The following is a 25,535-nucleotide window of genomic DNA, read 5'->3' as shown; positions in this document are numbered from 1 at the left end:
AAAGACACAGATATAGGGAATGAACTTAAGGACATGGGGAGGGGGAAGGGTAAGCTGGGACAAAGTGAGAGAGTGGCATTGACATATATACACTACCAAACGTAAAATAGATAGCTAGTGGGAAGCAGCTGCATAGCACAGGGAGATCAGCTCTGTGCTTTGTGACCACCTAGAGGGGTGGGATAGGGAGGGTGCTAGGGAGATGCAAGGGGGAGGGGATATGGGGATATAAGTATACGTACAACTGATTCACTTTGTTATATAGCAAAAACTAACACAACATTGTAAAGCAATTATACTCCAATAAAGATGTTAAAAAGAAAAAAAAGCATTTGGCTTATGTGATAAAATAATGAGATATGGAATCTAAAGGTCCTTTTTGGTCAAATTTTTGTGTGTCCAGAAAGGGTAATCCCTTTACAGCAGTCACCAACAACAGTAATCATGAGACTCTCAGCTGTGGTAGACAGTTGATGAGATGATGTAATAACATTGTAATATTTGCCCCGATGCCTCATTCTTAGACACCAGGAAATAGTGCACAAGGCAGGAACTCTGTTCTCTATCCCTCTTTCCATCAGCTCCCTTTCTGCCTGGTCCTTTAATAGCTGTCTGCCATTGGCTCATTCTCTGCTTTGGCTTCCCCGTCTACTGATTCTTTTTAGCCACACTTTATTGCTGCATGGGAAAAACAGTAGCTCTGAAGATGATAAATGAAAGAAGCTCTAAACTACGGATCATTAGCAGAGTGAAGGCCTTTGGCAATTTTCCACATTGACTCTAAATTAGGGAATACTCACAGCTATCACCTCTGAGCACTTGCATGGTTCTGGCATTGTACTCAGCGCTTTACATGCCCTATCTCATTTATTCCTCACATTAATCCTGTAAGGGTATTACCGCCACTGTACCAATGAGGCAGAGAGGTTCTGTAACTTCCTTATACTGCTAAAAAGTGTAGAGCCAGGGTTAAAACTCAAGTCTCCCACACTCTTAACGACTGCTGCTCAGTACTGTGGGATTATCAATGTATTAGGTACTGTGGAAGGATACAAAATGCATTTTTAAAAAATCTGTTTTAGGAACTATATAGTATACTGTAATAAAGGGATAGGATAATACTTCTGTGACACTGCTAATACAGTCCATAACCATGTGGAAAATGACCTGCTTTAGGTTTCCATAGCACTGAAGAAATCCTAAGTAAGGAGAAGCTGGCTGTAGGCTGAGTTCGTTTAGGAAAGCTTTTATGGAAAATGTGAGTCTTCAGCTGATTCTTTACCCACTGGTCAAGAACCCAAGGATCAAATTCCCAGGCTAGGGAATTCCCTGGCGGTCCAGTGGTTAGGGCTTGGCGCTTTCACCGCTGGGGCCTGTGTTCAATCCCTGGTCAGAGACCTAAGATCCTGCAAGTCGAGCAGCCAAAAAACAAAAAAGCCAGGCTAAAAATTCAAGGCAAGAATGTAAAATTAAGAATCTGTACCTATGTATAGATTAAAATAGGCTAAAACAGAAACATAGCTTTGCAAAGTCTAATGCATTTTAGTTAATATGGTGAACTTGCTATGGTAAACTGGAGTCATATAACAATGCAATGTTCTGGTTAATTGTTATTTAATGACAAATGCAATGTTCTGGTTAATTGTTGTTGTTATTTAATGACTTAGACTTTACCTTTCTGGCTTATAACTTCATTCAAAATCTTTCTGAAATGAATCAGTTCACATTCCTGGCCCAGTTGTATATTTTATACTCATTTGCTATTGACTGAGAGCCTAACGTGTGCCTAGAACTGCACATACAAAGATGAGTCACTTGCCAATGGAATATGCCAGACAGATTGGGGTAAAAGCATTCTAGGCAGGAGCATGAGGAAAGGAAGTACTCAGAACATTCGGGGAATGGCTGTTATGGTTGAGCACCATGCATGTCAGGGACTGGAGGAGATCCTGCAGTGCCCAGGGGTCAACCATGTAAAATACTTACTCTGTATGGCACAGATCCTAGTCTGTGTATTTTTTCACTTTACCAAAGTAAAGATGCCATTGAGCATTGAGTAGGATACATTGGTTCCAGCTTAACACTATAAGAAGGATCTGTATGTAGGACATCAACCAAGCCTCTGGAAATGCTTACAAACTCAGTCAGTATCAATTGTTGACTAGGACGTATTTCCTGAAAATCTGTCAATTTTTGAGAGGTTTAATTTTTATGGTGTTTATGTTGTTAGAATACAGATATATGAAACCAGGCTAAACAATCTCAGAATCTACTGTGGAAATTCGTTTTATGAATGTATTCTTGGTTTAAGCCTACTTAACGTGGTTTCCCTTGTTCTGAAAGACTGAAGAAAAATATGCCAAATGAGAGCTTAATTGGACTAAAAAACTTACTACATTTTGCTGTTTAATTTTTTTCCAATTTTCAAAGACCTTTAAGTTATTTATTACTATTGCTCCTGTTTTAAGTTTACTAGTGAAAAGCATAGGCTCTAGAATCAGATTGGGTAGAATCAAATTCTGTCTCCAAGATACCAGTTGTTTGACCACAAATAAATTATTTAACCTCATTTTCTTCAGTTTCTTCATCTGTAAAATGAGAATAATCATAATTGTGTTTAAAAGGTTATTGTAAAGATTAAATAATAATGTATATAAAGGACTTAGTACAGAATCTGGAGGACAGAAGTACTCAGTAATAAGGTTAGCATTATCATGACATATCCTTTAATTTAATTCAATTTCTTTTGTATGTTTACTTTGAGTGACATTAAAAAGTAACTCTTACTAAAAGAAAATCAGATGTCATGTATTAATCAGTAAGTTACTGATAAGGAACTAATTTCATAAGGAAATAAGCATACAGAAGAAACTGAGTTAAAATAAATTTGAGGATGGAAGGTCAATATAATTTGAGTGATTTTATTGAATACTGATGTAATATTTTTACAATGAATTTTAATAAATATTTTTGCAGTATTCATACAAATATTTATTAAGCATCTGGTATATGCCAGGCCTTGTTCTAGGTCCTAGGGTAACATGAGTAAACAAAATATGAGTAAACAAAACAGACAAAAATCACTGCCCCCCTTGGAGTTTATGTTCTAATATGGGAGACAGACAATAAAGCAAGCCAAACAAGTAAATACTGCACATAACACATTAGCTAGTGAGTGGTAAGCGCTCTGTGTCATGAACTGTAAAGAGTCTGGGATTTTACCCTTACAAGCTACCGAGCGAGCCGGTTAATGTTTCCTGAATGCTGAGAGAAGACACAAAACTCCTGGGTCAGAGGCAGAGGACAACTTTATAACTCAGGGCAAAAGCAGTAGCCTGAGGTTCAGGTTCATGCCAGGTTCCCTTGCTCCACTCCCGAGCCCCATGGGGTCATGCGGTGGGACTGGATGAATGCCTGCACATGTGGTGGGTGGCATTATGGGAGAGGAACACTGAGGGATCTGTTGCTTTTATAGTAAGTGGAAGCAAGCCTGCTCTTTGCGGGGAGATGTAACCTCATCCTTCAAGGTTGCTCACTGCATACACAGCCCTGAGAAATGGCCCGGGTAAAGGGTGCTCAGGATCTTGGATTCCTTGCACACCCCACAGGAACGTGCAGGGATGCTCAGGGTCCATGGCAGAGTTCCTCTCCTAATTGTATGAAGAAAAATTAAACAGAGAAGGAAGAGAGTTATGAAATACTATTCTGTTTTTCTTATGAACATTAAAATACTGTTTTATACTGTTTCATAGAACAGAAAAAGAAATACTATTCTATTTTACTTGTAGATATTTTGTTGTATGTTTTATCTCCTGAAAATATGTAGATTTTAGTACAAATATGAATTTGTTATCTTGAATAAGATAATTTAAATGACAAAACATTAATAACTATCTCAAACTATAATTTTCAACTTTTAATTAAGGATTTTTAAAAGTTAATCAGTGATATATTAGTATTTTCCTTAGTATAGTTAGTGAAATAATTTACAGGATAACAGTTAAAATCTGTCACTATATTAATACTTGCCATGTGAGATAAGGCATATCTTATTTATAGCATATTTGCTCCCATGTATCAAGGGTCTGCTTCCATGCAATTCAACACAGCAAACAATACTTAAAGTTTAATTAAAAAATCTAAACCAAGTCCAATGTTGACTTGTATTATGTGGTACTTTGTTATTTACATGTGAATATTTAGACTCGGTGTTAATTTTCTCTTCTTTCAAAATCCTTAGAATTTCCATATGGTATTATGTCCATTTTTCCACATATTTGTGGTAAAGAACTAATTTCTACCCTGCCCGCCCCCCAAATCCATCATGGAGAGATAACATGCAATTAAAAAATTAAAAAACAGACTTACAAAATGCAGTCCCCAATATTTCATTCAATTCAAGAGATACAAAATTACTCTATCAAACTATGATGAAAGTTTCTAAATGCTTACTCTCAATTTCTATACTTATTGCGGACTGTAACAAACCCTAGACCACACTTTGAAGAGCACTGTTGTAGATTGTTCTCTATAATAGTTTGAGAATGTACCTGCACCATATCCCCAGTATCCGTCTTTCTTGGATTTTTTATGTCTTTGGATTTACTTTTTAAAATCTTGGACCCCCTAATGAGTTCTCTAAGTTTGTAAATTGTCATACAGATTATTCTTTTACTTGTCTAATATATCTTTCAAGCTTCAACTGGCTCTTCATATTTCACATATTTAAGGATTTTGTTAGTGATTCCACCCTTTTTACCATATCCTTTCAGCTTTCTTTTTTCCAGACTCAAGAATTGTCATTTAACATACATGCATGAACACCAACATTCTTCATTGTAAAGAAAAAAATTACTGAGAAAAAATAAACAATAAAAAATTTCCCAAAAAAATTGTCATTTATTTAGTTTATCCTTAAAAGGCAGAGAGGAAGAATGAAGCTTTCAGTTTTATTTAAAATCTGTGGTGTGAATGATGCATATGTGAAACCAAGGTTCCTAGCTCAATCCCTGTATGTGTCATTTAGTTCAGAGAAAGTTTGTTCTATAATTTCTGTCAGCTTTTCTAGTTGCTTCTGGTCACTAATCATATCCTGGAAAAATTATGGATCAACTTAATGTAATTCTACCACTGTTACTGGAAAAAGAGTGCACAATTCTAATAATAAATCACAGGTGTAGTAGCAAGAATGTTGGCTCTGGAGTATAGTAATATCCTATAGTTATATCCCCTGTTTCAATACAGGCATGAAAAATCATTTCAATTTCCCCTTCCCAAAAAACAGGCATAATTTATAGTTCATAAGACTCATAACTGATCTTAGTAAATGTTATTACTTTTCCTCCTTTTTCTCCACAAAATACCGTACATTATATTATTACATTTACCTTTTTCAACTAACTTGACTATTTCTCCATGCAGCCTGGAGGCCTTGGTTTGCCCAGCACTGATCTTACAAATCCTGGATGTTATTATTTTCCTTTTATTTATGCATTAATGTTCCATTCACCTTCTCCTTCTAAATGCCCCCAAAATAACTCAGTTGAGAAGTCTTTTCTTCTATATCTGGATCTGTTCCCTACATTTCTTATATTTGCAGAACAATAAGTATTCCTCTAGCATCTAAAAACTCCAGGGCATCCAAATGGAGATGCAAAGTAGGTAGACAGATATAAAAATTTGGAGCTTGGAAAGAAAAGATGTGGATTAGGAGAAACGGATTTAGAGGTCATTAGCATATAGATGGTAGTCTTAGGTATACATGTAATACTCAGAGAATCTAAAAAGAGAAAAGAGGAATTCTGGAAACAGCATTTAAGATGTGGAGGAAGGAGCCTGGGAAGAGCTTCCAGCAAGCTAGGAGAATCACGAGAGAACATGGCAATAAAAACATAGCAAAGCATTTCAAGAAAAAGGGAGTGATCAGCATTTTAAATATTGAGAGGAGTTATGCGAGATAGTAACTGAAATGTATCCCTTGCATTCAACAAATTGAAAGTCACTGTTTACCTTAAACAGTTTTAATAGAATGGGGCCAAAAACTGGACTATAATGGATTAAGCAGCAAATATGAAGAGAGGAGGAAATTACAAATGTGGACTACTTCTCAGCCTGTTTTTGGAGCAAAGGAGAGAGGAGTTGATAGCTGCAGGGGATGCAGATTAGAGACTGATGTTGGTTTAGTGGGTTTTTGAAAGAAGTTTGTTTATATATAGGGGGAAAATGTCTGTGGAAACCAAAAAACTATAATGATTATTAGTAACATAATGAGAAAAACTTGGAATTTTCCCTACTTTTTAAATGAAATTGACTTGAGAGTGTTTAAGAATTTGCCTTAAATCATCTGGTGGTTTTTATATTATCATAATTTTTCCTGATTACAAGAGTAATACATGATTGTTATTAAAAAATTCAAACTTTGCAGAAGTATGTAAAGTAGAAGATAAAAGCCTTCTGTAATCTCCGTGATAACTGTTATTAGCAATTTTATATATGATATACAAGTTTTTTACCTATATGTAAGTGCATTGTTCTATAGGCTTTTTCACTTAATAGTGAAATAGTAGTTAATTGATAATTCAGTGATGAAACTAAAGGTAAAAATAAAGTAAGCCTATAGAGATTTTTACATCTTTTGATTTTAATATAAGGTTAATTAAGCTTCGTATTTAGGAATTTGATTTACAAACATCTGTTCTTTATCTTTCCTCTTTAGAGTGGATGTAACTGAAATTCAGGTAGCTTTAGTGATCGTCTTTGTGTTGTCTACATTTGGAGGAGCAACAATGTGGGACTATACGGTAAATCTGAGGATTTAAATTTATATTTAAGTACTTTAAAATATTTAGGAAAAAGATTGCATTGTTAATTTTCTTCAGAAATCCTTGGAATTGTATTTAATAGTCATTCCATTTCTTAACCTTTTTTTTCATTTTATAATTTTACTATTCTATATACCTTATTACAGCATGAATATACTACCTTATGCATGAATGTACTACCACATAAAAGAAAACGACCCCATTTCCCTAATATAAAATTAAACAGACTAGTTGAACTACCTTTTCAGGCCAAAATTTATTTCATAAAATAGATACATAAAACGTAAATTCAGTAAAATATTTTATGCTTGAAACTTGTCCCTCAAAATTAGGAAAGAAAAGTTGCTAATTTGCATTTTTTTATAACCTACTATAGTGAAGTTTCCCATGTTAAGGAGTGTTTTTATTTTCTGCGTGGTTGGAGACCTCAGTATTTTGATAAAATCTGACTCTCAGGAGGCCACTGTTGTAAATTCATGCTTTGTATAGGCAGAAAATTTATGAAGAAACTATTCTGTCTCTACAACCTAAGTTTACAGTATTGGCTGACTAACACTTCATGCCCAGAGAGTTAAGAAGAGTAATAAGGATAATATCAATAGTAAACAACTAATACTTACTCAACATTTACTATGTTCCTAAATATTTTACTATCACTGTTTTCATCTGACCCTCAGAACAACCCTGTGAAATTGATACTGTCATTTTTGTGTTTTATAAATAAGTCTTAGAATGATTAAGTAATTTGTCCAATGACACATAGCTAGTAAGTAAGTACTGGAGCTGATTCCAGACTCTGTTTTTAGTCACTACGCTAAAACCCTGGTATATTTACCCTGGTAAAAATAGTAAGAGATACAAAACTAAACATACTCTTACCATAGGATCCAGCGACTATGCTTCTTGGTATTTACCCAAATAAGTTAAAAATTATGTCTATGCAGGGAATTCCCTGGCAGTCCAGCGGTTAGGACTCTGTGCTTTCACTGCCGTGGGCCCAGGTTCAATCCCTGGTCAGGGAACTAAAATCCCACAAGCTGCATGACACAGCCAAAAAAAAAAAAATTATATCTTTGCAAAAACCTGAATACAGGTATTTATAGCAGCTTTATTCATAATTGCCAGAACTTGGAAGCAAGTCCTTCAGTAGATGTCCTCCAGTGGGTGAATGGGTAAACTATGGTACATCCAGGCAATGGAATTGTATTCAGTGTTAAAAAGAAAGAGCTATCAAGCCATGAAAAGACATGGAGGAAATGTAAATGCATGTTATTTAGTGAAAGAAGCCACTGTGCAAAGGCTCCATATTGTATGATTCCAATCATATGATATTCTGGAAAAGGCAAAATGATGGAGACAGTGAAAAGATCTGCTACTGCCAGAAGTTATGGGGTTAAGGAGGGATAAATGGACAAAGTCCAGGGGATTTTTAGGGCAGTGAAACTATTCTGTGTGATACTATAATGGTGGATACCTGTCCACCTGTCATTATGCATTTGTCATTTATGCATTATGCATTGTCATAGAACGTACAACACCAAGAGTGAACCCTAATATATACTATGGACGTTAGGTGATAATGATGTGTCAGTGTAGGTTCATGGATTGTAACGCATGGATTGTATCACTCTGGTGGAGGATGTTGATAGGTGGGGAAGCATGTGTGTATGAGTGCAGGGAGTATATGGGAACTCTGTGTACTTTCCGTACAGTTTTGCTGTGAACCTAAAATTGCTTTAAAAATTAAGTCTGTTTTTTAAAAATTGTAAGAGATTTCCCTGTGGCATTTAGTTTCAGAATTGCCAATCACAGTTCATATCACTAGGCTCAGAAATAGACTTTGAGCATATTTTTAAGTAGAGGAACATTCCCTGAGATACTCATATTCCTTCTTATCATGTAAGAATAAATAATAGAATCAAGGATACATAGGCCTCTAAAATATGCTAGAGGGATGTGATGTGTCTTTCATGGTACCTGTTCAGCCAGTACCCATTAGAAGGGGCATGTGGACTTAGAGGCAGTTAGGCAACTCTGGTCATTGTCAGATGTGGTGTTTTAAATTTGGAATTCTGATTTGGTTATACTGGGGAAGAATTTAATCTTAAAATCATTTCATTCAGTGTTTTGGCAATACCATAGGAAGAAAGCATACCTACTTATTCTCATCAATAAGAATACTTAATTTAGATATAGATCTTCTAAATTTAATTGTTGATCTGTAGTTTCCACAAATTTTGGTGCAGTATTTCAGAGTATATTTTCAGTACACAATAGCCTACAGCTTTTGGCAATTCATTGTTACTGTCTTTTAAATCCTTTGCTGCCTTTGGAAGTTTTCTTGAACAGCAATTGACCAACAGGTAAATATATATTGCTAGAGATTTAATCCTGGATATTAACTACACAAAACTTTTGCATGCATACACGTTTGTCACATTCATGATGCAGACCCTGGTGTCTGACTGTCCTGTGATGCTGCCTTTTAGACGTACTAAAGTCAAGTGAACTATCCTTTTTCATGTTTCTTTAAGTCAGATGAAGGCTTGTGAGATGAAATACTTCATCCCACTTATTTAAATAGACTTAGCTGGATTTTTCACTTTAAGAGATAAAACCATTAAAAGAAAAGTTACCACTTCAGGTTACATTCCAGAAGTTAAGGTTTGATTATAAGAAAAAGAATAGCTTATTGTACAGGGCTGTACCATAATGTTTCTTTACTTTTTAATAGGAAAAGAAATTCTGTTTTCTTAATGATGTGTTTCTTTCCTCTACCCCTAAAGATACCTGTCCTAGAAATAAAATTGAAGATCTTACCAGTTCTCGGAGTAGTAGGTGGAGCAATATTTTCCTGTTCAAATTATTTCCATGTTATCCTCCATGGTGGTGTTGGCAAGAATGGATCCACTATAGCAGTAAGACATTAATTTCATCATCATTCAGTATTAATTTTATGATCAATTTTCTTTTCACCCAGCTACAGAGATACTAAAAATATGACAAAGTTCAAGAATAGGGAAGGAAACTAAATATCTTAAAAGAATTCTTTTTAGGCACATAACACAAAAGCATTTTTAAAACAGTTTAGACTGATGTTAAAGAATTTTTCCTCTTTCTACAGCCTTTCTCAGAGTAGACTTTTGTGACATTCGATTTAATCATCTGCTGTTTCATTACTGTACATAATCAAGAGTTGCCATTTGTCTTCTTGCTCGTTGTGCCTGGCCCTGATATAGGAGAGGAGGAGGAGGAGGGAATGAGTTCCTGGTTGAATGTCAGGAAAGCTGCCAAAGGTCATGGTTTCACATATGGGGCAATTTATTAGTCATGATGTAAATTTTATTGAAATTTCACTGAAATGTATTTTTAAAACTATCCCAATATTTTAAAAGGTAAATATTTTATCCTCAGTTCTGGAGTCGGTACAACTTGTATTTGTGTTCTTTACACTTTGCTCATCTATAATTCTTTTGTATTTATTCATATTTGTTTTTTAAAACTTCTTCAATACTTTTACACAGGAAAGAGGCAGAAAGGAATTCTGCCTGGTTTTTAACAAATATAACATAATATCCATGTGTTTAAAAAAACATATTGTCATCTTCAAGGTAGTTGATCACAAGAAGATAAGTACTTATTCCAGTGATGCCATCTTCTGTCAAAACCTTCTTGGAATGCCTTTAAGCTATAGTTAATTCTCTCTAATTTCTTCAGTGCTGTAGTTCAAAATTTCTATCTTTTAAGGGTGGGTTTGATTTTGAGAAAAAGTCATTTGAAGCTAGGTCTAATAAATAAGAGGAGTAAAAACATGAAATATAGCATTTTTAGTTTTAAAAAAGACTCATTCTCTTAAATGACTTATAAATTGGCTCTTAAGCCTATTTCAAAGGAATCCACATAATTCATAAATTATCTTTATGAATATATTTTATATACATAATTCAAAGGCAAAGTATAAAACTCACTTAGATACATAAGTTCTGATATATTTGGAAATTTTAATTTGTTGTGTTTTGAGGTGTTTTGTCAGTTAACCTCAGAATTGCTTTAGAAATGTTAAAGTATTCTGCATAAGATGCTTAAGAATACTTTTTGCTTGACCATGGATGATAAAATAGAATACTTGTAGGAACATGAGCTCCACTAAAGATGATGAGATCTAGTGATAATCAGTGTCCACTTTAGAATATTTTACTAAGACATAATTCATTAAATGTTTGAAGGAAGCCAAGAAATCAAACACTATGTCTAAGGAGTGGTTGATTTCAAACTCTTAAACTGGTTGTTTTCCAACTTTTTTAGCAGCAGATTTCCTTGAATAAAATTTACAGAACCAAAGTACAGGTAAAAGCACTGTTTTAATAATCTAAATATTTATAACATTACTATATAGTATAGTGTTTTATTAAGATACAATTTTGTAATATTTATAATATTCATGTAATTTTATAGTAAGTTCTAATTTATAACATATAGACTTAATAAACAAGAATAAGCCTGCTTTAATGGATACATTTAAATTGGTGGTTATATATTTAGTAAGCCTTAAAATCAAATTTATTTCAATATTTTGTTTAGGATAAGCAGTGCTGAGAGCATCCTGATTCGCATAGATAAAAATGTAATGGGTCGGGTTGTACAATGTTACGTAAGAGGGCATTTGTAGTCTAAATGCAAAAGGCAGGGGCAGGGGTGGGATATTGGTATAGAGAGAGACCAGGGCAGAATTAAACTCCTCCTAATCAGTGATTAAGATTGTGAAAAAGTGGCAGGTTAAGCTTTATTTCAATATCTGCACAAAAATATGTTAACTTGGCAATTGGAGTGTTGATGGCCTTCAGCATGGTAAAATTTGGTATGGAATAAATCATGTTATTTTTTTAGTGGTTATTAGTTTAAAATGTGTGTTCATATAAAATTGGAACCAAACATCTAAGCACTGTATTACCTCTGTGTAACCCTAGGTTTCTGTGGAAGTTTGAAAAGCATGGCTAAGGTCTGTATACTCCTTTAGGCCATACATTATCATACTCTTCTCTAGGTCTCTAGTTCCTAACACAAAATAGATGCTTAGAAAATATTTGCATTGTAATAAATGCATTTTTAAAATTTGGTGCTGATTTTCTGCTTTATCCATTAGGGTACCAGTGTCTTGTCACCTGGACTCCACATAGGAATAATTATTTTACTGGCAATAATGATCTATAAAAAGTCAGCAACTAATCTGTTTGAAAAGCATCCTTGTCTTTATACCCTAATGTTTGGATGTGTCTTTGCTAAAATCTCACAGAAATTGGTGGTAAGAACTTCTTTTAATTTATGATTCATGGCATAAATATGTACTTGTTCCTCAAACACAAAGCTGGAAACTATTTCATACAATGGGTAGGTTTTTTATGGTGTTATCATCACAATAAATAGTTAGCTCTTTGTGCTCCAAGTAATACTGTAAATGAATGTTAGATTCAGAGACAGACTCCTTAGTATAGTAAGTTCTTTTAATTATTTGTTTAGCAATGATTATCAATTATAACTTTCTGATATCAAGGAATTTAAATATTAGAAACTTTAATAAGCTACCCAGTCATGAATTTGAGAAATTTTAGATTCAGTATTCCCATATCAAATGTGAGGTTAAATAAATGGTCTCTTTATCCTTATTTGTCTTAATAGTAAATTAAAGTTCTAGGTAATTCTATCCTGAAACTAAAAGCTAAAACATTTAAAATTTAATGGTGAAATTATTTTGTTTACTTTTTTATAGATAGCTCACATGACCAAAAGTGAACTGTATCTTCAAGACACTGTCTTTCTTGGCCCAGGTCTTTTATTTTTAGACCAGTACTTTAATAATTTTGTAGACGAATATGTTGTTCTATGGATAGCAATGGTAAGTGCTTTCTTGGTAAGATTTTTATTTATTTTTAACAAATATCAGATAATACTATGCTTAAATGAGTCATTTCAGTGAGATATCAGGTAGCCTTACTTTCTAATCTATACAGTAACTGTTTCTGAACATTTAAAATTACTTCTTTAAAGCTTGCTTTATATTGTGTTTGAAAACGGCCCACATATCTGGAGATCAGGGTTCCAACAACCTAAATCCTTAAAAACACAACTGTGTACCTTAAAAAAAATAGTACCAAAAAACCAGTACTAAGATGTCAAAAATCACTTCAACTCTCTGGCAAAGGACTACAGACATGTATTAGTGTCTGACTTATTTAATCCAGCTTGTTAGAATTATTATGAGCTTATAGCAGATAACAGGTAAATTAAATGTAGTTGGTGTTAGCAGAGGTGGGCACTATTGTATCAAGAACTGTCAGCTAATACTGAGGAAACAAAACAAAACAGAACAGACAGGACTACCCAGTACAAGGTTCTGGGACCATTTTATGCTAGAAGTAAGCAATGCTATGTATCTGTATGGCCCTTGAGGATAGTGCAAAATTTATATTAATAATGATGCCTCTTATCAAGCAAATTAAATTCTCATTAATTGCATCCTGCTTAAAAAGTGATTTGGATAATACATATATTAATTTCTATTCAAAATGATTATAAAATAGAATTATGGTGCATAAGAGAGAAGCTTTAGCCATCTGAGGAAAAGAAAATCATTGTTGGTAACATTTTAATCACACAAGTGGATAAAGGAGGCATTGCTAAATTTTTTATTTTACTAAGACATTATCTTTATGGTTGGTCTTCAATTAATGGTAGTTCTGGACAATTTTGCTACCTCAGACCTCACTGGACTTCACCAAATTGTTATTGATATACAAAAACTAATATTAAAGTGAGCTAAAAGAAACACTGAACCTTTTGATAATTTAAATGATCTCACACTATTTGTTAGATAGAGGTATTAAAACAAAGCCTGTCTGTTCTGTGCATGGACCCCTGGGGTACATCTGATCATCCTTTATACTGGGTTCTATAGTATTATACTTTTTTTTAGAGTAAGTTAATAACTTAATATCCATTCAGAAGTCTTCCATTCTTCAAATAGTGGTGAGATGTAAATCTTAGTCCTTGAAAGTTTCTCAGGCAATATGCTAAAAAATATCTGAAAATCAGAATAATTTCTTTTAATTTGCTATCCACTATAAATATTATTAGGGCTCCAAAACAATCTAAATGTAAGAAATAGGTGGTGATTTTTCAAAATATCTGAAAATTCAATGTAGGGTTTCTTTTAGTGAACGTTAAGTATTACCAAATGGAATTAACAGAATTAAAATATCAGGTGTTAAAAATTTGAGCACCTCATTTGTAATGAGTGAGTTGGCCTGGTTTTACATCAGTGGTGGAGATTGTGGTGAGAAAGTCGAATTCAATTTTTCTTTAAAACACTTTGTGGACCACAATTAAAAACAAACAAAAAACCATTATGTGTACCAAATTAAGCGTATTGTGCCCTTTGGCATCCTTAGGGAAAAGGTTCTTGCTTCAGAGAGAAAAGAGTCAGACGGAGTTTTTCAAGTAACTGATAAGGAGATTTTTTCCCCCCATTGGTGAGAATTCCCTCTCCACCGGCAGAGCTGTGAGGCTCCTTTTTCTAAAAGGAAGCATTTCCCCCCAGCCTCTGGGAAAGTTCTTAAATAGTGTGCCTCCCGCTTAATTTTGTAAAGAACACAATTTTGTATATGCCTTCCCTCAACTATGATGTCTCTTCCAGGCCTTTACTTTCTTACAGCTACTCTCAAAGGAATAAGAAAAGTATATGGTGAAGTGATTTCATGATAATGACTGATAGCCCCTTCTAGTAGAAAATTTGAGGCTTTGTTGTACAGTAGAAAATTGAAAGGATATGGAGTCAGAAGACTTGAGTTCTGTTGTTTTCCAGCTTTTGTAATTTATACCTTTTACCACTCTGAGCCTTAGTTTCTGTAACTGTGAAATACCCTGCATATTCTAGAGGACTACAGTGAGGTCCAAATATGAACTATAAAATGTAATATTTTCGGTGAAGAATTTTTGGTTAAGGTTTGAGTTTAGGGGGTGAGGGGACAGAAAAATAGCTGCTGCTTTAGAAAAGATAGACCATAATCCATTTTATATTTTCTTTTTTGCTTCTAAAGGTCATTTCTTCATTTGATATGATGAGGTACTTTAGTGCTTTGTGCCTGCAAATTTCAAGACACCTTCATCTAAGTATCTTCAAGACTTCATGTCATCAAGCACCTGAACAGGTTCACAAGCATATTGACTAATAGCCCAAGGAAAAGAGGAGAAGCAGTTAGGGGAACCTAGGAGTGAAGGGAATCTCCTTTTTCAGGAGGCTAGTATACTATCAAATAAGGTTATATTTTAATATAAACATTAAGTCCTGTAGATTCCATTATGTCTGTTTCAGTGGCAAAGCCCTCGTTGTGTAGCAACATTTTTTATCAAGGTATTATCAGAGTAATACAATCTGTAAATTAATTAGAAACAAAACCAAAGAAAGAAATTTCAATTTTCTGAGTATAAGAAAGTGAACCACTGTAGTTCTAAAGAGCAATCTCTTTGTCTCAGAAATCCTTATCAGACAATTGGGGTTTTCTCTGCCAAAGGATTACATAAAAATTCAGGACTTAAATGATTTTATCCATCTTGAGGGTGATGCTTACTTCGCTAAAAATTGACAAGTGCGTTCATAATATTGCATAAGTGCATGAATTGTAATAATGTAATTATCGAGTCAAATGATGTTATAGGTATTTTTTATTAGCCATTTTCAAAAAAGGTACATTAATTACTATTGTATAAAACGAAATACTTGCTTTAGTGTACCAACTTCTGTAATTTGTAGTCAGTAAGAGGAATTTATCTTACCAGTTCAGAAAAACAAATGAATCTTTACAGTGAGGGCAACTTGTTCCTTGATATTCTGAGTTTAAACTTCATTGTCACAAAAAAAGGAGACATTAAACATTTCCCTTTGTGAAAAACAAAACAATAGCTAAAGCACAATTGACGTGTAAGAAAATTAGTAATTTATGAAAACATAGCAAAACTATCTTCCCTTTAGAATATCAGCTAAAGCTACTTCAAGTACACTTTTACTCATTTGAGGTAAAATGGGGATAAAATAAGTATCTGTTATGCAACAACTAACTACATTATGTACTGATTCTCATCTTTCCACTCCCACTTAAAAGTGTTTACCTTGCTCATTATGAATAATAGAACTATCACATGGGTCTTTGGTGATCCAAATCCTCGGACTCCCATCTTACCTGTTTGTAATTTTATCCAACAGTTCTGTAGACCATAAGCCATATGGTGAAATAATTTTTTTTAAAAAAGGAGTAATGAACATGTACTATATCTTAATATGCAAGAAAAAGGCATATTGAAAAAGAGTGAAAGTTGATATTCCTTAAAAGGAAAAAATAGGGATTTCCCTGGTGGTCTAGTGGCTACAACTACATGCTCCCAATGTGGGGGGCCCGGGTTCGATCCTTGGTCAGGGAACTAGATCCCACATGCTACAACTGAGACCTGGTGCAGACAAATAAATATTTTTTTTTAAAAAAAGGAAAAAATATATACTTATGTGAATTAAGTACACAGAAAATACTCTGGAGGACTTATTTTGCCTCTGAAACAACTGGTAAATTCAATAAGGACCTTCTTAATTTGAATAGTACTTAAAACTTAAATTTTATAATACTTAAAATTTACATTCCAGCATGTACTTTGGCTTAAAAGGCTTTACAAAATGCAAAAATTTAGGAAGTAAACTGTCCCCTTAATGTCAGATATTTGTTAATGGTGGAGGACTAATTTCTTCCTACATAAGTTAGCACAGTTAGAAAAAGAGAATCAGTATGGATTCATTTTTAAAAACTTGGAAAACCTAAAACTAAGATAAGTGTGGGTTATGCAGCAAAAATTAGAATTTAAAATATGGAAAAACAGGACAAAGTCACTCCTTTCTCCATCTTTTGGGCATATTTTTTGTTTTTGAATGATTCAGTGAAAGTAGTTTCAGCAAAAAATAGTAAGTTTAACTCAAATATTTCAAACAAATGCTGAAACAATTTAATATTTATTAAATCAAGAGTTTCATATGTTTTTCTATGTTAAAAATGCACATTTTAAAATACAGGATGTAGGAATTAACTGTTCAAATTTGGAAATGAATGTAAAAACATCCATATACTTACTGAATATTAAAACTGAAAAATAAGACATTCTGTGTAATTTATAGTTAAAGACAGATGGTTAAAGACATTCTGTGTAATTTATAGTTAAAGACAGATTGCAGGATGCAATTTGTCATTACTAAGAGCATGTGTCATTTAATTGTGGACTGAGCCAAATTAAATGGCATTTTGATGTTGTGGAAATGACATTCACAAATCCATGTCTTAAAATGGGTTATTTATATATCTTGTTCGGTTGTGTTAATGGTTTTTAGCAGTTTAATTTATTCCAGAACGGAAACTTAAGTTGCGTTTAATAAATTTTGTAAGTCAATAGAATGTATTTTCTTTTGAAATCTTATTTTCATTAGAATTGGTAGTGTAACTTAATGAATATGCATGAAAGGGTGTACGTATAAAACAGATTTTGTGGGTTTTTTTTCCTTAAGAACAAAATTAATTAACCATCTATACCTGTGCTTTCTACCTTTTGGAAGTGATACAAATACACTGAAGCCAAAACTTGAAATTAAATCATATTTATTGCTAAGAGTTAATTGACAAATGTTAGAAAAAATCACTATTAGTATTAAAGAGCTGAAAGCACAGTGGTACATATAATTTAGGAATTGCTGCTACTCACATATCTTCATTATTTTATTTGGAGGTGAAGAAGAAGGGTCTTGCACTTAAGCTAATGATTAATATGATGTAATATTTTAAACCAGAATTTTCAACCACTCTAAAAACTTACATGCCTCTTAGCTAATGTTATAATTGTATCATATTACTTAGGTTCAAGTTATTCCTTCAAAGAGTCATCAGAATAACATGGACTGAAGAGACTTTCGAACATTTGCCATCTCTTGCTGCTGCTGTCAAATGAAAGGAGATATTAAACATTTGTTTAATTTTTAGATAAGTGTTATACATATTTCAGCAAATAAAATATTTCAATGCTTACAATAATCCTTATTTTTTCAATTTTAAATATAATAACTTACCGTTTCCATCATAATTTTTTTTTGCAACATAGCCATTTCTTTTCTAAGTTCGTTTTGTGCACCAGTAAGTAGATAATCGTGATTCTTCTCCAAGTCCTCCATACTCTAAAACACAAAAGGCTAGTTCAGTTACAAACCACCACTTTTCATCTCAGGTTCAAAACTTATACAATTAATTTTCAAAAGCAGGAACTTTTTAATATTCATCAATGCACATTATTTATCTCAAATAAAAATATTCTAATACATGAAAACCAAAATATCCACTGAAGGAATAGAAAATGTCAGACATAAATCAAATATTATTAAAGGAGGTACAATAGTAGTGTACCTTCTCACTGGAAGAAACAAACAAAAATCACACAAAATTTTATAAAAGGAATAGAAGCACAACTTCCCGTAGCTATATAGTAGAAAATGGGGACTTAATTCCAATTTAGTTGGCAAAAGAATAAGACTGAAAGGAAGGTTAGGAAAAGGGGTTAAAAGTATTCTAGGGCAAGAGCATAAACAAAAGCATGAAAGTGCAAAGTGAGTGAGTTCAGAGAAAGCCGTTATGTGGAGGGCGTGGAAGTAATGGATGAATGTAGTAATTGGAGCATTAAAAAAAGAATCATATTTTTGGGGGGGTGAATCTTGAATACCTAAGAATTTAGCATGAGAAGCTACTGACAGTTTTTCAGGAGGGAAAAGGTAATGTTATAGAAAGATAATATGGCAGACCCACGAAGGATGGGTTGGAAAACAGAAATCAGTTAAGAGTTTTCATAGTATAAGCAAAGAATAATGAGGTTCTGAACTAGGGCAGTAGCAGTGGATGTGAAGAATAAGAGAGATGGAGGAGTCAAATATAGTACTAAAGTTCCTACACCAAGTGGTAATACTTAGTGATAGCATTTAGCACTTAAATTAAATCGAAAACAATGCATTCAAAATGGAAAACTGTTAAGAATTTAAAATGTATAAGCAAAATGTTCTTCCCTTAAACTGAGAAAAAATTTATCTTCTACTTCCACAAATGAATTATATTTTATAAGAATGTATTATGTTACCAAATACAACAAACCTTTATGAACTGCTCATATAATTGTTTAATTGTTTTCAGTCTCTGGTTCTGAACAATTCTAGACTGTTGAAAAACTTTCTGTTGCTGTCGAAACATATTCTACAAATGTAAAAGAAAAAATTATGAAATAACAATTTGGGTAAAATTTAGCAAAAATTAATTCTACATTACACTTAAAAAGAATAGTTTTTAAATCAATATTTTTAAGATTTTAGCATTTACTATGACTGAGTTTACATAATTTGTGTTCACCACTTATATACAATAATATAATAACCCTACCGGTCATTGAGTAGGAAATCTCAACAGTACTCAAAACATATTTTAATTCTTGGTGCTTTCAGTGTCAACACAGATGATCCTTACAATATTGCTGGTCTTTCAGTTTCTTGGCCTGTTTTCCACCAATGATTTTTGTTCTTCACCCTACTTTAGCCATCCACTTACATACGCATACCCTAGATTTTGTCATTACCAAAAACTATAACCTCTGCATAGTATTAATAATAGCAAACTTGATATTAACAATATGTTACGAAGCAAAGACCAACAGCTTTTATGAGTATGGTATGTGCCTGTACTTCTGCATTCAGCAGAACCAAACTCATATAGCCAGCAATGGGCAATGGAACCTGGCTAAGGTCCATGGATGTACTGCAAGGCCGGCCTCTCCCTTCCTACTTGACACTTGGTAATAGTAGATTAATTATAAAGCTATAAAGCTAAGCATAATACTAACAGTTAGTTTTTCTTCTTGTTCATCAGCTTTCTGCACATCTATATCCCACTGCTGGAACAAAGTCAGAAACTGCTGAGAATATTCTTGGTTAAGCTTCTGCCTGTAAAACATAATGAATATTGTCATATTTCACATCAATATGGAAAGACTTTCAAGACAAAACTGATTTGACTAATTATACTATAATAAAAAAGAAAATAATATCAAATTTTCAGATGTGAAGCCAAGAAGTAAAGTTATGATTTATCATGATTCAGAAGTATTTATTTTCCTAACCAACTAACAGAAAAACCCTCTCATGTACTTTAAGCTCTTGAAAACTAAGGGAGTTTTATTGTACATATACATTTTCCAGAAAAGTCCATTTTATCTCCAAGCAATTTATTTTTCATTTTCTCCTACTGAATATAGGTTGTGATATGATAAATAGATTCACTGAAGTTATTATATTTATCATATAACATTTCCAAATAGAAATATTTCACTTAATTTTTCCTCATTTTGGTACAATGATTTTGTACAAAAGAATAGTTAATTCAGCTAAAATATACAAATTATTTATAATACATAAGGTTGATCTTTTTCTACACTGTTAAACAGTTAACTATCATAAGACTAATGGTTTATATGACATTTACTTTTTATTCAGCTAGTGTATTTTTAGAATGAATATAAATTACCTTTATTGTTAAAAAAAACCCTCAAACATTATTTAAAAGGGGAAAAAGGACATCTTTATTGATTTCTGGGAAATATATCTCAAGTCTGTGAAGGAATGAAGTTATAGGACTAAAGGACTTAGAGGAAAATCAAGCCAAATATACTTTTTTACTAGAGATCCCAATAAGTAGAAGATGATAGTACTTCTCATAATTTGCACCGATGAATACTAAGAAATGATGCAAATGTTGTGGCAGTGAAAAAAACAACATCCTACCTTTGCTCTTGTTGGGTTTTCCAAATGTTTTCAATTTTCTGGTTACTGGTTTTGAGAGAAGCCTTGGTATACATTTCTAGTCTTTTTCTCTTGGCAAGAAGAGCCTTGTTAATATCAGCTATATTGAAAATAAATACTCATTAAATTTAATGTGGAAGAAAGTTACTTTGTTCCCACGTATTCAAATAAACATCGATAAAGCTGGTTCAAGAGTTTTGAAAAGATCTTTAAAAATACACATAATATCAAAAAGCAAGATTATTTCCTTGCTTTTTTTTTTCTGAGAAAACTTTTAGTTATTGGTATCCCAATTCTGATTTTCCTAACTAGAGATAATTTTTTAATTTAGAGGTGATTAAAAAGAGCTAATAACTGAAAGAAAGGGTCTGAAGGACAGACTTTAATTTCTTCATAAGAAAACACTAATAAAGGCTAAATTTAGAACTCATTATATGAAATGCAAAACTATTTTAAGAGTCTAAAAAGAATAAAAATAGTTAAAGAAAATACTTTTTTAAAATATAGTCAGTGATACTTTAAAAAATATTTTTACTAAAAGAGACAAAGACCAACCAAGCATAGGAAAATCTTATTTTAAGTAAATATCTAAATAAATTCATTCAAGAATCCTTTTAGGCCTGGTGGCGCAGTGGTTGGGAGTCCGCCTGCCGGTGCGGGGGACACGGGTTCGAGCCCTGGTCTGGGGGGATCCCACATGCCGTGGAGCACCTGGGCCAGTGCACCACAACTCCTGAGCCTGCTCTCTGGAGCCCCGCGAGCCACAGCTGCTAAGCCCATGCGCCCGGAGCCCGTGCTCCGCGGCGGGAGAGGCCACCGCAATGAGAAGCCTGCGCACTGCAACGAGGACCCAACACAGCCAAAAAGAAAAAAAAGAAAAAGAAAAAAGAACCCTTTTAAATACATTTTTATGGGACATTTTACCAATAATATAAGTACTGCGTTTCATAAACTTTTTAATACTTCAGGTAATCCTTTGCTAGGCACGTGCATAGGGATCTACCATCAATAGTTACTTTTCAGTAATCACGATGAGGTGACCTACACTATTACATAAATATTTTGTATTTCCAATATCCATCTATAATAATAAACTTATAAGACAGATTATAAAACAAGCATTTTGTTACTACCAAATAGGGCAAAGCTTTCAAAAAAGACTTGATTATATGAATAATACTAGAGAGGAGCCAAATATTGACTCTTTTATAAGAATACTATCCCCTAACACAGTTAACGTAACTGATATTTGACATACAATTTAAAGTTTATGAACTTTTTATCTGATCTCTTGCTTACTAGCAAGGTGGTCTTTAATTCTCAACTACATAGTTTAATAATGTAAACATAGAAATAAAGTTATTTTAAAGGCTTTAATTTACACTGCCCTTCCTAAAGAACACAGGAATGCCATAGAAAATAACTAAATTGAGAAAATGAAAAACTGACATATACAGATATGTGCGTGTGTTTGTATCACTTAGTCCGTGAAAGTCCAAACAGAGGGATAGACACTTTTCCCATCCATTTTTGCTCTAAAATTTCATAGTCCATTAAACTCACACACCTATAAAGTAACAGGACCATTCTTAACTCACCATCGTTAGCACCATCTCTTTTCACGTCAACAACTGGAAAAAGTTAGTAAGGAAATCTATGAAGCCGAACCACATATACTTGTGCAAAATCTTACATATGAGAACAAAGCATTAAATAACAGTCTTATATTCCACTGATTATTACTTAGTATTATACAAATTATATGGTTTAAAACAATTTTGAATACAAATATCTCCTAAAACATACCTCCAAATCTTTCCAGCATATTCTGCACTTCACCCCTGTGAAAAAAAAATACATCAAAAAACTTTTAATTAAGGATCCATAAAATATCATTCTTGTTTTGGAAGAAATATCACATGCCCAGTATTTTACGTGCAATACTAATTGGACAACCAAATAGACTTTTCTTAAAGTCTAAGAGGTGAAAATTGTTTAAGCATATTACCCCACGTCTTCAACTTTTCCTGCAGAAGTCCTTTTCTTCCCATGTTTATCAAGTACTGGAGTCTTCCCTGAATTGACAATAAAAAAAGAAAAAGTTGAAATTAAGTATGCTATTTTGGTAATTTTTAAATGGAGTAATATCTTAATTTCGAGGTTTTTTGAGGCTTTGTGCCAAGACAAGTTTTTAAAACAGACATATAAATGCACTACTTTCTCTGCAGGTTAGATGGAATTAAATCAGGATCCAAGACCATTTTATGGGAACAATTTTGCAAGTCTTCCTGTGTTAATGTCATAATAATCTATGTACTGTTTATCAGACATCAGGTGAAAGATGCTATAGGAGCTTCACTAAGTCCAAATAAGAAACATGAAGTACATGAAAATAAATGCAGGACATGGTCACCGCCCAACATTAGCTATACGCTACCTTCGATGACATCCTCTGAACCAATCAGATGTTTTTTATCTACTTTCTCAAAGTCACAGGCTCTTATAACCTGATCCTCCATGAATGTCCTCCCAGATTTCCCGGTATGTTTTCTTCCTGAGGGCACCATTTTTCGATGTTTTCTGATTTAAAAAAAAAAAAAAATCAAACCTGCTGAATCCAAAGACACCATTTAAATGAACTGGCAAATTTCAAAATGAGAGATATCAAATAAAGATGATTTTAGTCGAATACCACTTTAGGAGTCTTTTCATTTATTCTGTTGGACCAAAAGTTAACAGAAGAAGATAATGACCGCGCCGCCCCTGGCGCCGGCGGTGGTTCGCCTCTGAGGACCGGGAGGGCGGCGGAATCCTAGCCCGGCCAGGTTCTGGCTAAATCGGGGCAAATCTAGATCCAGCTGATTTCAGTCACAATGTGAAAATCGTAATTACTGACAGGATGGATCACGAGCCCGCCCCAAAGAAGTTGCCAGCAACAGAAATACAACATAAAACGTTCTGCGTTCTGGGCCGCAGAAAATAACGTCCCGTAAGATTTCCACGACCCAGGCCTCGAGGACCAGTGAAGGGGAGACCTGGCTTCATCTAAATGGTTTCTGCGGGGTGTGGGCCCACCCTCCTCGCCTGCTGTCAACCTGTCCACCCGCCCAGCGTCGCGTCCAGTCCCGAGGCAGCGCAGCTAGCGCCTTTCCGCCCACTCGCGGCCCTGCCCGCAGGGAGCTGTACTGCCTTCAAATTCCTGTCAGGCGCCCCAGGGAGACCCAGCGGGTAAGATTTACCTCACAGGTCAAGAATAACCCCTGGCTCACATTCCCGCACGGGACAAACGCTCCCCTCCTCACACCTGAAAAACACCCCTATGGCCGACGACCACAGTTTTACGCCTCAGTACAGGAGTCCCCGCCGCTCCCGCCTCCCCTGCCCCAACCCCTCAGACTTAACCTCTTCACAGCCTCGAAGCTATTCCGAAGCAGGTCAGAATTCTCGCGGAAGAAAAGCCGACCTCGCCTCGTCCGGGAGCGTCTCTGATTGGCTGGCAGGAGGGCACATGCGTGCAGCGACCCTGGGGGCTCCGCTCCCTCGCACGCCACGCCCAACGAGAGTGTTGACCCAGAGCACCTTGCGGGCGGCATCTATGGCTAGTACACCGGAAACGAGGCACTTTCCAGTTTCTTTTTGTAATTTAAGTTTAAAATTTTTACAATATTTTAATAATAATGTTGCAAAAGAATATAAAGAACACACAACTTAATTTGTGAAGTACAGTTTTACCAGAGCCTGTTGCATCTCCTCAGGGAGTCCTTTCCCTCCCATCCCCTCATTCCCTACTCAGAGATTTTTTTTTTTAATTATCTTGAATTTTGTGTTAATCATTGGACCCTCCCATTTTCTAAGTTTTGTTACCGCATGTATGTGCCCTGAAACAACTCTGCTTAGTTCTGTTTGTGTTTGGGTAGTATAGAAAGTTGTACCATATTCTATGTAGTATTCTGTCATTCGCTTTTTAAACTTAACATTATGTCACTAAGAGAATCTAGATTACATGTAGCCATAGTTCTTTCATTTTCACTGCTGCAAAATATCCCATTGTGCCTCTATTCCACCATTTATTCATTTATTTTCTTGTCTGTGGACATGTGGGTTATTTTCAGATTACAGCCTGTATAAACAATGATCCTATGAATATTCTAATCTCCTGCATATATGCTAAAGTTTTTACAGAGTATCTGGGTGTGAAGTTTCTCAGTCATAGGCTAGATGATGTAAAAGCCAAATTGGTTTCAAATTTATACTCCCACCAACAGTGAGTTCCCATTGTTCAATGCACTCATCATCACTTGGTATAGTCAGATTTCTTAATTTTGCCATTCTAGTGGGTGTAAAATGATATTTCTTTAGGGTCTGCTTTTGTATTTCTCCAATCACTCATAAGATTAAGCTCTTGTTATGCTTATTGGCCATTTGCATTTCCTTTTCCTTAAAATATCTATTTGGGTTTCTGGCTCATTTTTCAGTTGGGTTATGTGTTTCTTATTGATTTGTAGCTCTTTATATATGGGAGTGGTGTTAATATTTATGACTGCTTTCTGTATCTTTTTAAATGAATTTATTTTTATCCTGAAATCATAAAAATACAAAATTTTTTTTTCTTTTTTTTTTTTTTTCTTTTTTTTGTGGTACGCGGGCCTCTCACTGTTGTGGCCTCTCCCCGTTGCGGAGCACAGGCTCCGGATGCGCAGGCTCAGTGGCCATGGCTCACGGGCCCAGCTGCTCCGCGGCATGTGGGATCTTCCCGGACCGGGGCACGAACCCGTGTCCCCTGCATCGGCAGGCGGACTCTCAAC

At 34.4% G+C, this 25,535-nt stretch overlaps 2 protein-coding genes across 7 annotated transcripts in view; one reads left to right on the top strand and one right to left on the bottom strand.

Annotated features, from left to right (window-relative positions):
• The window catches only part of CHPT1 (choline phosphotransferase 1), a 37,379-nt gene extending 17,037 nt beyond the window's left edge, over positions 1–20,342 (top strand). Inside the window, exons 4-9 of one of the 6 annotated variants that reach the window (XR_004039328.3) lie at positions 6,716–6,800; positions 9,608–9,739; positions 11,965–12,123; positions 12,589–12,714; positions 14,915–15,114; positions 17,762–20,335. Coding sequence is in view for 5 of the 6 variants with exons in the window: in XM_030856255.3 (XP_030712115.1) it covers positions 6,716–6,800; positions 9,608–9,739; positions 11,965–12,123; positions 12,589–12,714; positions 14,915–15,025; positions 17,762–17,806 (658 nt within the window). In the remaining variant the exon portion in view is untranslated. Of the gene's footprint in view, positions 1–6,715; positions 6,801–9,607; positions 9,740–11,126; positions 11,169–11,788; positions 11,821–11,964; positions 12,124–12,588; positions 12,715–14,914; positions 17,306–17,761 lie in introns of those variants that run through there. The other 5 variants (XM_030856255.3, XM_060305568.2, XM_060305567.2 and 2 more) reach the window with 5 other exon arrangements.
• On the bottom strand, positions 17,501–24,260 carry SYCP3 (synaptonemal complex protein 3). Its single transcript, XM_030856258.2, has 9 exons — positions 24,133–24,260; positions 23,168–23,310; positions 22,739–22,805; positions 22,537–22,571; positions 20,713–20,830; positions 19,776–19,875; positions 19,037–19,135; positions 17,971–18,075; positions 17,501–17,841 (listed from the first exon to the last, which is right to left on the bottom strand). The coding sequence occupies exons 2-9, from the start codon at positions 23,295–23,297 to the stop codon at positions 17,788–17,790; spliced, it is 708 nt and encodes a 235-aa protein (XP_030712118.1). The 5' UTR covers positions 23,298–23,310; positions 24,133–24,260; the 3' UTR covers positions 17,501–17,787.
• Positions 24,261–25,535: the final 1,275 nt, after the last annotated feature.

The sequence above is a fragment of the Globicephala melas genome, chromosome 10, assembly GCF_963455315.2.
Source record: "Globicephala melas chromosome 10, mGloMel1.2, whole genome shotgun sequence".
Classification (NCBI taxonomy): domain Eukaryota; kingdom Metazoa; phylum Chordata; class Mammalia; order Artiodactyla; family Delphinidae; genus Globicephala; species Globicephala melas.
This window is presented reverse-complemented; position numbering and strand designations above follow the sequence as displayed.